We start from the raw sequence: 14,607 nt of genomic DNA, 5'->3' as shown, positions 1-14,607 counted from the left end.
GAGGGGGGCTTGGACTCGGGAATTGGATTTTGGAGGTCTCAAACTATGACAAGAGCTAATAGGATTTTTAGTCTCAATGGGTGAGAGACTTAAAAAAACTTTAATTCATTAGTGTCACAACAGTTTAAAATATTTAATAATGGACTTTGTATACATAATTGAGTCTAAGAGAATGAATCTCTACAATGTTTGTCTAATGCTATGTGTGTTCAGGATACGTCTTTCCCTCATTTGTCTTTCTAACAATAACATTCAAAGAATATTAACAAATTCTGTAGAAAAGGTAAAAAATGTACAACCCAATTTAAACTTACTTGACACTCCATTTTGAAACACTTTAGTAGTACCTTCACCTAATCAAGGAAATCTCCCCCCTGGATCTAACTGGTGGACAGCAGAATCATTGCTTAAGCTTCTTCCTAATGACTGAAGAAGCTGTGACCTCCAGTAACTCATGCCCATGATAAGGAATTGCCTTCTGACACATCAGTGCTGGTCATTCAGAATTTTGTTCCTTTGTCTGGAAAAACTGATAAGAGGGACAGCAATGGCCACGCTCATTACAAATTGCTGACACCCAGGAAAAAAGCTTGCAGGATGGCCAAATGCTAGACAAAAAAGAGAGGATTCTTGTCCACAACACAGGCGATAAGCCTCCTGCAGGAAGATGTGCTGTGTCTCAGTTAACTGATGTTACTCCACATTTCTCTCCCTCAGCTGGAAACCTTTCCTGTCTCAGAAATCCACCAAGACTTTCAGACAGTTTTTGAGGAGTGGGAATGTACCACTACAGGGTGGAGGATATACTCAAACTAATTTGCAAAAATCTACAGCTAGTAAAGGTGGGGGAATATCAGAGAAGGTGGAGTGGCAGGGCAATTCCAGTAGCTCGGGCAGCATCAGGTCCTAGAGCAAACAGGTATACAGGAGGAAGGCATCATTCCCTGGAGTTTGATTCCATTCCCTAAGGAATCTTCACAGTTGGGTGAGTCTTTCAGTCAGACTTAGCCAGGTTAACTTAAACTGTTTAAATTCAGCATAATTCGAGGTGCGGAAAAATCAACGTATTCTTAACAATGCCATTCAATCAGTAACCTTACTGAAGTTATGAAGAGTGCCTGCACACAAAGGTATCTGCTTTGCTCTGAACTGGAACAAATGTGTTTAGAAAAAACCATGTTTTTAAACTTTTTTTTTTTTTAAAGACACTAAAAATCCACTCTGGCCTTTCTGGGTTTACTATAGAAAAACAGTGGAGTATTTCTATAAGCAAATAAAATGAGCAGCCAGCTTTTAATAATAACAAGAGAGACATTGACCTGTAGTAATTACTGTGAAATCTGTGACTGAAAGTTCTTGCTGTGGTATCAAGACCTGCCAAGAAAGGTAAATCTTCACTGGAAAATAGGTGAGTTTGCAAATTGGGTCAGTTAACCCCAATTAGTTCCTCAGGCTGAAACACTAATGAGACCACAGTAAGCTGTAGGTCTGAGCTCAGAGGAAAGCTTACAGGGAGCTGGGGATCGAATGCAAGATCAAAAAGGGTTCATGGAAGTTCACAATAACTTTGTTTTTTCCTGTGAAGGCATGTTAGGAAAGGCTACCAAGAAATCATTTCCACCCCCAGCGAAAACATGCAGGAATGCTCAGGCTCACAGGACACTGGATAATAGCCACTTAACCATGTCTCCCATGACAGGCCTTCCCCAAGACTCTACCTTAGGCACATATGTAATGAAGTACTGTGATTTTATATCCAGGCTGGCAGGCTACAGGGCTTCTGTCCCTGTTGGGGTGTTCTGGGTGCAGCTGTGCAGGTGTAACACTACATCTGCCTTGCCTGATCATTGGAGCATGACCCTGTTTTGTTCCCAGAGCCTCTGTCAGTCCAGGCTGTTGTAATTTCTAAGATACTGCTTTTGATCACTTGTCCTTACAGTTTCTGTATGCTTTAAGTGCATGATTGCTTCCTTTGATTTCTTCTCTAATAAGTTAATATTACACATTTCAAAGGCAACCAACAGAAGCTTTGTGCAAGGAGGCTGTAATGATACGTTTTGGGATTGCATAATTTTGGAATGAACTCTGGAATTTCTCCTTCAGTGACACATGTCCAGCTGGCAGATAGCTTAACTCTCAAAAGATGTAACCCTTATTTTACTTACTGTAACTTCAGTTACTTTTGTAATTTAAAACCACTTCAAGTTCTCTTCCATTCTAGTAAGCTCTGAAATCCAGAAGTATTTTCTTTTTTTCTCTGAGCAAATTTAAAGACATTAGGATGTCAGGATTCCCACACCATGGACTGCCTGAGTCATTGAATTTAGTGCTACCATCAAGCACCTATTTGGTACTTTGTTCCAGAGAAGTCTGCTCCTGAACCTGTACATACCATGGAACAGAACACAATCCTAAATCCCACTTCAGACACAAACTTTAAACCATAACAAAAGAGCAAATGCTACAACTACAATAAGCCATTGGAAGAGCAAGTACATATGAAAGGAATGGCAACGATTCCTTTAAATTTTCACATTCCCACAGGTACATATCTCATTCTACACCATGCAGCAAAGTACTCTAGTGGTTCCTACAGCAAAAACATATAGGGGAAGTGCTCTTTCAGCTACTGCAGAATAAGCAACCGGGTTATAAATTTTTAGGCAGGCAATTTAATTGAAAATAGATCAATGAGTGATCAATGTATCAGCAGATGTGAACCACCAAATTATTTCTGTAATGAATGGAAATGTAGTTCCAGCTACCTACATCCACTGAAACTTTTGCTGTTTATGGTATCGCACGGGCTGAGACTTGGAGCAGAGAACGTCAGTTTCCCACATGGGTTTTCCTACACAATCTTGGTAATATTTCCTCAGACAGGCTAATCTCCCCCATCATTAACCCTCTACAGCTGGGGATCTAGTTTAAGTTAAACCTTGTTAAAAAGAGTCAACCAAGCAATCTCAGGAGAGGTGTCTCAGAAATGGGATGAACTGCCTGTTGAACATATCTCTTTGTTTACTGTAGAGAGAGAGCCAGCAGACTTTCAAGCTTTAGGTAGCTCATACCGAATATATAGCTGAAAAAGGAGAAAAATTTCAGCCCTAACACCTCTGTGTCAGCCACCCATTTAGAAAGATGAGGGTACTGCTTCCATTCTGCACAGATACAGTGATAGTGCACATACAACACTGGCTGTGAAGCACTCAGACTTTTGGGGGCAGAGTGTACAATTTATTAGCTCATGATTTAATTAGGATTGATACCTCAGAAATACACACACACAATGGGAAAAAGAATGCGTCAAAGCTATGTAAAACTTTGTACAACTGTATCTTCCTTCAAAGTTTTGCCTGTTTTGGTTTGCTGTTACTTTGATTGGTGCAATTTGTTCTTAGAGCAAGTTGTGAGAAGAGTAAATAAGTAAGTAGTAGCTGACCAAGTAAAGATTGTATGTCGCTGCCTTTTAGTTGTTATTTTCTGTGAAGTCTTACACATGTAAACTATTGAGATCTAAAAGGAATATCTGTTAGTGCAAAGCTGCATGATTTTTCAGGATTGGTGCCTTAGCTGTATAATCTGCTATCAATTGAAATATTAAAAGAATCTCTTGTTTCTTCAACAGTATTAGAAGGAGCTAGAGTCTGCACAACTTTGATTCTAATAATCCTTTTCTAAATGACTCCATCTGCTTGTCTACATTTTTTTCCAGAGAAAATTCAAATATCTGAACACTCCATCTTATTGAACTATAGCTAACTCAAGGTGAGATCTTGACTTCAGTGCTGCTTTTTTTTTCCAGCATCTCTTCATATCTTGATGACATTTCTCCATTCATCTATTATTCATATATGTTCTTGCCCCATGTCTACATGAAGTGTTATTTGTAACTGAAGCACTTGGAACAGATACTTGCATCTATCCCAACTGTCAGACTCATATGCTTCAATTACAAAGGAAATTCTGTTCTAAAGGAAGCTTAGCTCAGGTTGCTGATGGGTGATATAAAGACTTGATTTACATTTGGACAGCACTACTTTGCTTTTTTTGTATTAGAACAGTTGAGAATCTGCTAATTTTGATAGTGGCAGGTTGCTGTAGTAGAACATGAACTGGCCTTGGTTTTGTATTCTAGATTCTTAGAGTTAGAATACTTAAAATCAGCAAAACAATTTCTAATCAGTGGAAATACAGGTGGGCATAGCAGCCAGTACTGATTCAGCAGTGGCTCAAACATAGGTCTGGATGCAAAAAGCCCAGGAACTCTTTATCCATACAGGGAAACACAGCTTATTAGAGTATTTAATTTTTTTCCCCCACTCTTTTGGACATAGACATCTCCTCTGTCAAAATGGGAGTTTCCACTGAACCTTATTCCCACTTCCTTTTAGGCAATTGATGAATGCTTAGGATCTCAACTCTGATTTCAATGGGAGCTGAGCTGTGGGAGGAGGACATTAAAGAGTAAATAGCCTCATGAAGCACCACAAAAGTAATTTAACAGGGCTAGTTGGATGGAGCTCTGAGCAATCTGGTCTAATGAAAGGTGTCCCAGACCATGGCAGAGTGGTTGGAACTAGATGGTCTTTAAAGTCATTTCCAACCCAAACTATTCTATGATTCTATGATAATTGCCTTATAGTAGTGATGCTGTCTTAGCCTACCCATTTTCTACTTCATGCTTGAGAATCTCAGCCTGAAAACTACCAGGGATGTAATAACTGCCTAATTTGTGTCAAAGTGCAGGTTAGAAAATTGATAACCAACCTCAGGGGAGACCTCTGTTATTCCAAACTGAGACAAACTCTGATGCAAAATATTGATATTAAGGGAACGCAGCACTTCTTCAGACGGGAGCGCCTCAGAAATTCCTGGCTTCCTGTGCAGTGGGGACACAAACAGTTCTACACAGTTCTTCTTCCCCTAGGGAAAAAAAAACAAAAGCAAAACCACAGGAAGGGTCTGATATTAGATAATCTCTTTGGACTGTAAATTACAAGTATAATTCCAAAAACAAAACTATGAGATACAAAGGCTGCAACCTGCTTTGTGAGGAGACCATACCTTTTGTCTCTGTAAATCCCAGGTAACTGTGCAAGAAAATGCAAATACTGTATGTGGGCACATATGCTTTGTCTCGATCACTATTGACAAGGTAGACTCTTCTTGGGTCTAGTACCATTAAACAAGACAGGTCTATGTAACATGATGATGGGAGAAGCCGTGGGATGGGGTCAAGGGCAATGTGTCACCACGGATTTTAACAGATAGATGATCTGAGCTGAGCTGAAACAGGAATACTTAGGATATGCTGTGATATTTGGACATTGCTTTTTAACCCCTTTTCAACACATTGCAGATACATACCACAACAAAGTATAAAGTCCTTTTAGTCAACTGCACTGCAACTGTTAAAAATGGCACAACAAAATGAAAGGACCAGGAAAGCTTTTTTTACACTTAATGGGTAAGCTGAGAATGTCCACTCTCCCATCTATTAACTCTTGCCCAGATGTCTTTGATGCAGTCCTGGCAGCCTAAGAGGTTCTGTATTAGAAATGTCAGTGATATTTCACTCTGTTGCAAGGGAGCAAGAGGAAAGACTACCAGAGAGTTTCTCTTGTTGTAATAGACTGGAACAGCATCTGAGACCAGTGCTCCAGACAGCATTGATGCCCAAAGAGGCTGTGGGAACCCTGGTTCCCCAGGACTATGGCCAGCATAGCTGACACTGTTACGTAGACTCCAGTCCTGGGGGATTCCACACACATGAGGTAGGCATGGAGCTGCTATCTGCATTGGTGCCTGTGCAGGCAGGAACCTCATGGTCTGGTTATTTTCTATTCATCCTTATGGGATGGGAGAGATCAGTTCAAACCGGGATAATACTGATTTCCCCTGCCTCCTTCCCATCACTTTGAATGCGCATCATTATCTCCACTGAAGTGAAGAAAAAGACATCTTTCGCTATTCTTAAAATATCTAGCTTTGCATTGAGAAGTAGAGCTGCACAGAAAGGGACTCTTTCAAACATGTTTGCCCTAAATATCTGTGCTCTCACACGTGCTGCTGGTCCATCTGCTCAATAAGATTGGTAAGGGCACTGGCTACTGGTGGGGGTTGAAGAAACTGATTTGAAGCTGTGGTTCTACTCAGTCTCTGACAGCGGTAGGTGACTGGTGCTGGGTGCTGAGTGCAGGTGGCAGGCATCAGGCAAGGCTTGGTAGGGATGCAGCATTCCCAGTATTTTGTGCAACCTCTGTTTAGGAGTTCCTCTGCCCATTAAAGGGCCTTTATGGGAGAAGGATTTACTGGAAAGGTTAAGGAGACACTGGAAATACCCAGTTAATACTTCCTGGCACACTAGGTGTTGCTACATGTAAGAGGTTAGCAGGGTCTCTGCTCTCCCTGTGCCCAACCACATCCTGGCTTCCAAACTCCTGATCACTTCTGAGAGCTGTTCACTTGGCTGGGAGTTAGCTTACCTCACTTCAGTTGTCTAAATTACCTTCAAAGTCAGTGGAGAGAGATTGGCATCTCTAGAGAATTATTTAATCCATCCTAAAATAATTGGATGGATTTCAATGCCTCTCTTCCTCCCATTACCTTTCTCTATATTGCTTTTACAGGGAGCCTAGATGAGTAGCTTAAACTACACACAAATGAGGTGAGATGAATTTTGATGTGCTCTGCTTGATTGCTAGCACCCTTCATGAGAGGAACTGTTTCATGTTAGAAGGATGAAAAGTGGGAATAATGTCTTCTAATATATATTTTTCTTCCTTGTGAATTTTGAATTCTGTGTGATTTTTAGAGCAAACAGGGCGAAAGTTTGCTTGCTTTCTTATATCACTGAAACATTAGCTCACAGTAGACCTTTACAGGTGTGGAGAAGACTACTTAAATAATAGTACTTACTGTATTTCAGGCTATATGAAGGTGCAAAATGACATTACCTCTTCCCTTAGATCACAAATGAGAGAAGAAAGCAAAAAGCAATGGAGCCAGCAGGAAAATAAACTACATATTTCTTCTGTTTAGTTACATAATTTCCAAAGAGCATAGTAAGAAAGCTACAAGGTGACTCAGTACGTTGAAATACTCCAGAAAGATCTCAGACTCCAGAACATTTTTCATTTAATTGTGCTTTTCTTTAAATATGTCTTTAGACCTTGCATTCTGGTCAATGGGGACAAAGGAGATTTAGCATCACTTGTCATGAATGAGTGACATCCCGATGAACATGAAAAGGGCTGAATTGCATTCCTATTGATCTTTTTTGCTGTATTTTTTGCGAGATCCTTTCTCATAGACACATTATTTGAAGTAGTTTTATAATCCTTTTTGATGCATACAATCCTATCAAGTTTTCAGGGCAGGAAATACTTTTATGCTGAACTTGTCAGTTTTCTTCTCTAATATGCAACCTGCATACGAAATAAAATAACTCTTCTTCCCTCTGCAAAGTGAATTGAAGGCTAGCAATACACACATGATGTTGAGTTCTCTTGCCTCATGGTAAAACTCATAAAAAGACAAGTGTTAAGAATACATACACAGAAAACCATAAAATGACAATCAGTTTAAAACAGTCTTTGTTGCTAGAAGCAAATTTATTGCTATCTTTTGCAAATAGGATACCATAGTCTACAAGATCATTTCGGAGCATAGCTTATTACAGCAGAATAACAAAGCATGAATATTAATATTGTTAGAAGACATTTAATTTACTAATGGAAAGTCTGAGGTCAAATTGTGAAGATGCCTTTGAAAGAAAGAATCACGTGTATTTTTTAAGCAATATTCAACCTTTGAGAAGCAAAACATGGTTAAGTGTCTCAATGAACATGACATAGAACTGCATTAGAATGAAAACTAAGAGATGTGCAATCCGCTTATGAATAGGATACAAAAGAGACTTATCTGACTTTTTTTTACTATAGCTGAGAATAGTTTCTTTTCAAAAGAAAATTTAAATAATTTTGTAATGGAGATATTTTTCTGTAGTGCAGTTTAAAAAAATGGGAAAAAAAAATAGTATCTTTCTGTCCTATTTGACTGCACTTTTCCACATTGACAGGAAAATAAATATAAGAGAATTTAAATAAACAGGTGCATTTTATCATACACAGTCCTTTGGTACTTACAATGAGCCTGTTGATATGAACTTGCTGAGGTAACAGTCCTAGTGCTGCTGCCACTCCTTGGCGAAATATCCGAAGCAATGTGATATTCAGCTTGTTTACATCCATTTGCAAGGTCTGAAAAACAAAACCAGTTCAAATGAACACCTTGCTCAAGACATTTAGTTCTCAAGAAGACTGATCTCTGGGACTCTCCACTAATTGTCTTTTTTTTTTTTTTCCCAGAACAATAATCTGTGCAATCTACTTGCATCACAATATACAGTAAGTCCAAAGATAAATTTAAGTACCTTAAATGCTGCTCATTAGCAAAGTACCACCTTTCCTCAACTACATTCAAAATAGGTTCCAGAGGTTTTTGGCTAAATTCCTTGGACAAGTCACAGTGTTTAAGATATCACAAGTATTACCTTAAAAACAAAAGTCAAGCATTAAACACAATGCACTTTTAAAGAATGAGATGTTGGATTTGCACAATGAAGAATCACTTCGAATACTATATTAGCATTTCTCCCTGAAGGTGAAGAATGAGTCAGACATAGTGAAATTATACAACTTTCATTTTGATTAGTGCTTTCTGAGATCAAAAAAGAAACATTCTGGATACATTACCCATGCTTGAATTTCCTAAAACTTCCTCCTGTGAGTCAGAGGACACTATGATTCCCAGCAGAGGCAAACTATATCACTGAAGCATTTTCCTTCTGTGTTAGAATTACAGTGAAATTTAAAAGTTTCCTCAAGTTCAGATCCTTCTTGTGAAGTCAGTGTAATTTTACCCAGGAAATAATTTAGGTTCAAATCTCCTGTTTCCAAGAAGACCCAGATATAGAGTCTTCACATGATGCCTGGTGATCAGTACTTCCATGTGGTACTTTGGAGTCCCTTTCTTTGCAGTGGAGAAGAGAGAAAAGATGACTATGTCAGATGGCCACAGAAGGCTGGAAGGCTTTCAATGCTTCTGGCAATTTCTGACAGGAAGTTGGTAAGTTCTGCCTGAACCAGTCAACTTGAGATAAAAAAGATTTTTTTTATTATTTTAAACTTCCTATTCAGAGCCATAGGGCAGCTTGCTGCTCGAGGATACAAGCATCTCTCTTCCTAAACTGAGCTGCCTAAAGAGAATTAAATATCCATGGGGCAGGTATCACACTGGAAATATGGCTATGGTTCAAAAAGAAAAGCAACATTTTTCTCAAAGAAAAACAGCATCACACATTATGACTTGTTCTTTAACAGAACTTATAAGCTATGATATAAAGCTATAAAATATTTGCTTTTATTTTCCACTATAAATTTGATTTTTCCATCAGAAAAACTGAGTGTTTTTCTACTTTTCTCCCCTTTTTTTCATTTTTTTACACTAATGGCATTGTCAGGTTTTGATGAATCAGCTGAGATCTGCTCTTACGACAAAGCTGAGCTTCAATTAAGCTGAAAGTATCGAATTCTTCAATTTAAATTAGCCTTTGTACCCTGGCATTTTCAAAATGCAAAATCTTCTTCTCTTTGCTTCTTCTTGCATTAGACAGACATCCTCAGTGATTGCAAAACTGCTTCAACTTTACCATTGAAATAGAGAGATGTCTTGAGAGGAGACATATGAAGATATAAGAGATGTGAGCACTTTTTCTTCTGTACCCCAGACTGGCTCACTCCAGCCATGGCACACCTGACAAGAATTAGTTTGCAGCTTTGAAGCTGTCACTACACTGAGACAGCCTGGTCTGAGGATCCTGAGTAAATGAGAAAGGGAGTAGCTGCTAAAACAGAAAGGCTGTCGTGAGGGACCCTAGTGATCCATTAGGATGGCAAAAAGAGTGCAAAACTGCTTGCCTAAGTCAGTGACTCTGAGTTGCAGTGGCTCTGGTGTTACTGAGCAAAATCAGCAAGCATAAAATCAAAATATATTCACTTAAACACACTTGAGCCAGGGATCAGAACACATTAATTGATTTATTGTTATACAGTGTGTTAAGACCTCACTGATAAAAACACAGAAATGAATAGCCAGAAAAACATCTAGCTTCAGAGGAAATAGAAGATCTTAAAGAACTTTTAAGGAGGTAATAAATTCTTATAGATTTAGTATGCTGGGATTATGGTTCATCATATCCAGGGACAATAAAACATGGTGAAACTCCGATACCTTTAGGAGAATCCCATTTCCTTCTACCAGGTCTGAATTTGGTCCACTGTGCCCTTTAAAAAATAATCACCAAAGGCTGCAGTGTGTGTGTGTCACTCTGTAACAGCTATGGTTCTGGGGGAAGCCTGAAGACTCCAATATTCTGTCAGTCTGGCACCAGCCTGCTGAGAAATCTCAAGTGGCCTTGCAGCCAGAGATTTCAGGACCCTTTTAGGAAACCTTCTAAATGGGTGGGAAGAAATTTGTCCTTAAGCCTTATCTCAGGATGCTTCTTGTGCAGCAATAAAGATTTTTTTTTGTGACTATTCATCCAAAAAAACTCCAAGAAGTGGCTGAGGAAGAAGCATCTCATATTTTTTATAAGAACCTTGCCTTTCTCTCCACTGAGGGGATCTGCTTCTAATTTGCTGGTGTCAGTGTGAAGCTTAGTTCCTTGGCAATTATAGCAAAAATTAAGTAAAAGTACCATAGGCTGCCTTCTTCTACATCAGACAGCACAAGAGAATACATATGCCTCTTCCTATCAATAGGAAAATTAGCAATCCAGAATCTGTCACTTTAGGAATGGGATTTCTAACTGAATCATTGAAAGAGAATGTACAGAAATGCTTGATAAGATCCCGAGAGCACCTGCTTAAGAGTGAGCAGAACATCACAAGAGCTCTGTGCTCTCTATTACCCTTTTTTTTTTTTTTTGCACTGTATTTATAAAAGGATAAAGCAGGAGGGGACCAGATTGGAGACATATCAAGTTCATTATCCTGTGGTCAGCTCTGGATTCTTATGGAAAATGATAGGAACAGGGCAAGATTAGTCTTTTCCCAAGTTCCTTCTGACAAGATCACAGCTAATTAATTGCTATTCAGCATAAGCAATGAGTCTCCTCAATTACAAGAATGTTATCATACTGGCACTATCTGGGATGAAGGCAACACTTGGGGACATTATATTCTGAACTCTGGCATGCCCCTCCGAAAGGTGACTGAAATTTAAGTCGGACCTGAGGGTCCAGTGTAAAATTGCCTTTCTGCAAATTCTTGACTATAAAAATTTTTGTTGAAAAAAACGAGAAAAAAGAAAACAAAAACAAACAAACAAAACTGAAAAGAAAGAAGATAGAGAAGAGAAAGGAAAAAAGTCTTAACTATTCTGATCAGTAGAAAATTTCTAATTAATATTACTGCACCATTCTGATGGCATGCCTTGATACTGTGTTGACTATAATCCACAAAGGTAGGAGATTAGGATACAAAACTGCTAATGGATGAAGTATAAATGTAACAATACCTATACATTAGACAACACTATAAACTGTCACTAAGAGAATGATATCCTAGAATGCAAACCTGTCCAACCATTTACAGAGTATAATTACACAAATGAAATCATTATGAGTTCTCACACTACCTGTAATAAAATGTGAAACTAACCCCTGTAAAGTTATCCATCTAAATAAATAAAGCACTAACACAGATACACAGGTTGTGTCTTACTGTGTTCCTCTAGCTGCTCCTTTTTCTTTGGAAAAGAAAAGGCTGAAACATCCCAGTAAGACAGCACTAATTATTTACCTTTTTTTCATCTGTAGTGTTTATCATGGATCACAGCTACCTCCCCAAGGAGGTTACAGTTTTGAATCTGCTGCTGCTGTTGGCAGTAGCGACTTGTTGACCCCACAGGAGGACACCCTGGAGGACTCATTTTCCTGAGCAATTACCGACCTGGATATTGAAACTGTAGCGATGGTTTCTAGGTTTATCTGATCCAAGTAAAACAGGTAGTTTGAAGTAAAGGAGTTTTCTGCTTGTAGTGGAAAACTTGAGAAGACAGAGTTCCAGAAAGGGAAACAGCACGCAGAACCACAAAAGATCATTCACAACTGAAATCCTACAGGGGCTTTTTGATGAAGATTTTCATGTCAAAGGAAAGAAAAAAAACCCACCAAAATGCTAACATGAAAGGGATGAATGTATAATACAGTTTCTGAAACAATATTTTTAGGATATTACAATAAATCATAATTTGCCAGGTCAAGTTTTGCTTCTTAAGAAAAATTCAGAGATGCCTCCCTTTCTTATATTTCACTTATCATCAATTATATCCTTTCTGCAATGAGCTTCAAATCTACCATTCCTTTTCTATGCATTTGTTGCTCCCCTCTAAACTCATCTGATCCTATCACCACAGATGTTTTCTCAAACCTCTAGCTTACGTGAATATACAGGAGCAAAAATAATCAAGAATGAAGAAGATTAAAGGTGAAAGTATAGGCTTTCACAATAGCTTCGCAAAAAAAGATGAGAAGCAAATCAACAAATTATACATGCTAGGAATTTTACATATTTAAAGGCCATTGGTGTTCAGTTCTATTTTGTGCTAAAACAAAAATAAACACCCCTATTTACTTAAGCCAAGCAAAAGAGAAAGCTCAGAAAAGAGTTGTCTTACCTGCCTGTGCTCCAGTTATTTATATATGTTCTAAGAAAGTTAACAAAAATGCTATAAAACTGGAGGGGGGGAGTGTTTTGTGCTAAAGCAAATACTGAACTGCGGCCAAGCTGAGTCCCTCTATCTGAGCACCCTGCTCTGCTGCTTGCACAGTGACAGTCTCTATGGTTAATTAGTGTCACAGTGTTTCATCTTGTCACCCTCATCAGACAGTCTCAGCTGTACAACCAAAAAAAGGACTACAATAAATCTGGCAGCAAACTGTGAAAATACCTGAATTTTCTTTCTATTTTTCCCCCTAAACACATTAAATTTTCCTTCTTGTTGCTCTTCAATGATTTGAGATTGCAGGTACATAGGGCATCAGGTTAGCCCATTTGGCTGGCTCAGGTGCCTAATACACATCCATAGAAGATTTTGGCTTTTATAAAACTATGTGAGTCATGTCACAGCAACTTTACTGTCTCACATAGTCCATGAATCCCACAGGAGCCAGTATGTCCCTAGCCAGCATTATGCAATTACAACAATGCATTTTGCCAAGTGTCACTCCAAAGGCACTTTGCCCTAAACCAAACTGGTATCTGAGGTGCACAGCCTCCTCTCCTGTTTACCTCTCCCTCTACAATGTGATTTTCTTCAAGAGGAAAGACCTGCCCTTTTATGAGGTCCACATTAAACTTTAAATTACGTCTGTAAACTAAGATAAAATTCTCCTGAGTATAAAATCAATTATTCTAGTGATAAATTAAAGAAGATTCATGTTTCTATGTATCAGCAGTTGTCTACAGTGACCTACTCAAACTTACACACATAATATATTTGTGTCAAAACACAGTATGACTAGAAATATAAATCTTGAGACACTTAAATACTTCCAAGGTCAGGAAGCAATTACCGAATAAAGTGGAGTGAAAATCACCTGAAATAGCAGAAAAATTACAGGCATACATTTGAGTTTACAAGAACCAGTGAAAAGCACTAAGAAATGCTCTGGACCTGGAAAATGCTTCTGTTTTAAGTCACCTGATTTCTGATGAGGAGACACTGAAGCTGCAAAATATGCAAATCTGCCAAAGAACCCCAGATTTCACATGCGGACTGCAAAATTCTGTGTGCTTGTCCAAAGAGTATTTGGGTAATGAGAAAAGAGAGCTCTAAACTGGTTCTGTATAAACATTAGGAAAAAGCAATAGGAATAGGTTACTTTGATTGCTTCAGTCCTGATTAGTCTAGAGAGGTTTGGTATATTTGTCTGTTGCTTTTCAAGATGTGACATTGTACAACTTTAGTCACATTTTTGCTAGAGAAAAAAACCCTTACATCTTACACAGAAAATCTTTGTTTAAAGTAAGCATAATGTTTCCTGGAATTATGCATTTCTCATGTAGCATTAAAGAACAATTTTGGCTCTTGATCAATTTTTCATGAAAGCATATACATTTAAATATTTATGCACGTTATGAACTCTCTGAAATAAATTAAAGACAGAAGTAGCCCTAATGAGAAGTATAGGGTTAATCCAATTAGTCAAGGCAGCTGTGTGGTCTCCCCTCATACTGATTTTCAAGTGAATATTCATTAAAACACGAGAAAATGAAAATTTATAAAAAGAAGCAGTCTTTCCCACATGCGATTAATCCACAGACCTTTACACCACAGGAAATTGCTGGGGCCAAAAACTGAACACGAGGCAGGAATGGGACCGGATGCTTAGATGGATGTTGAAAGTCACTAATGTCCCTGAAAACTGTTCAGAAGACATACTACAAGCCTTGTCATACACTTGACTACCATACCTGTCACTATCAGAAACGAAGATGAACATTAGTGCAACAACAACAGGAGAAGTTTCTCAGTGTG

At 38.5% G+C, this 14,607-nt stretch overlaps 1 protein-coding gene across 2 annotated transcripts in view; it reads right to left on the bottom strand.

Moving 5' to 3' along the window:
- The window catches only part of PTPRR (protein tyrosine phosphatase receptor type R), a 147,254-nt gene that overhangs the window by 67,965 nt on the left and 64,682 nt on the right, over positions 1-14,607 (bottom strand). For both annotated transcript variants that reach the window (XM_064655665.1, XM_064655666.1), the window contains exons 3-4: positions 8,151-8,264; positions 4,771-4,926 (exon numbers count right to left, since the gene is read on the bottom strand). In XM_064655665.1, the coding sequence (XP_064511735.1) occupies positions 4,771-4,926; positions 8,151-8,264 (270 nt within the window). The remainder of the gene's footprint in view (positions 1-4,770; positions 4,927-8,150; positions 8,265-14,607) is intronic.

The sequence above is a fragment of the Pseudopipra pipra genome, chromosome 5 (genome assembly GCF_036250125.1).
Source record: "Pseudopipra pipra isolate bDixPip1 chromosome 5, bDixPip1.hap1, whole genome shotgun sequence".
In the NCBI taxonomy this organism is placed as follows: Eukaryota; Metazoa; Chordata; class Aves; order Passeriformes; family Pipridae; genus Pseudopipra; species Pseudopipra pipra.
This window is presented reverse-complemented; position numbering and strand designations above follow the sequence as displayed.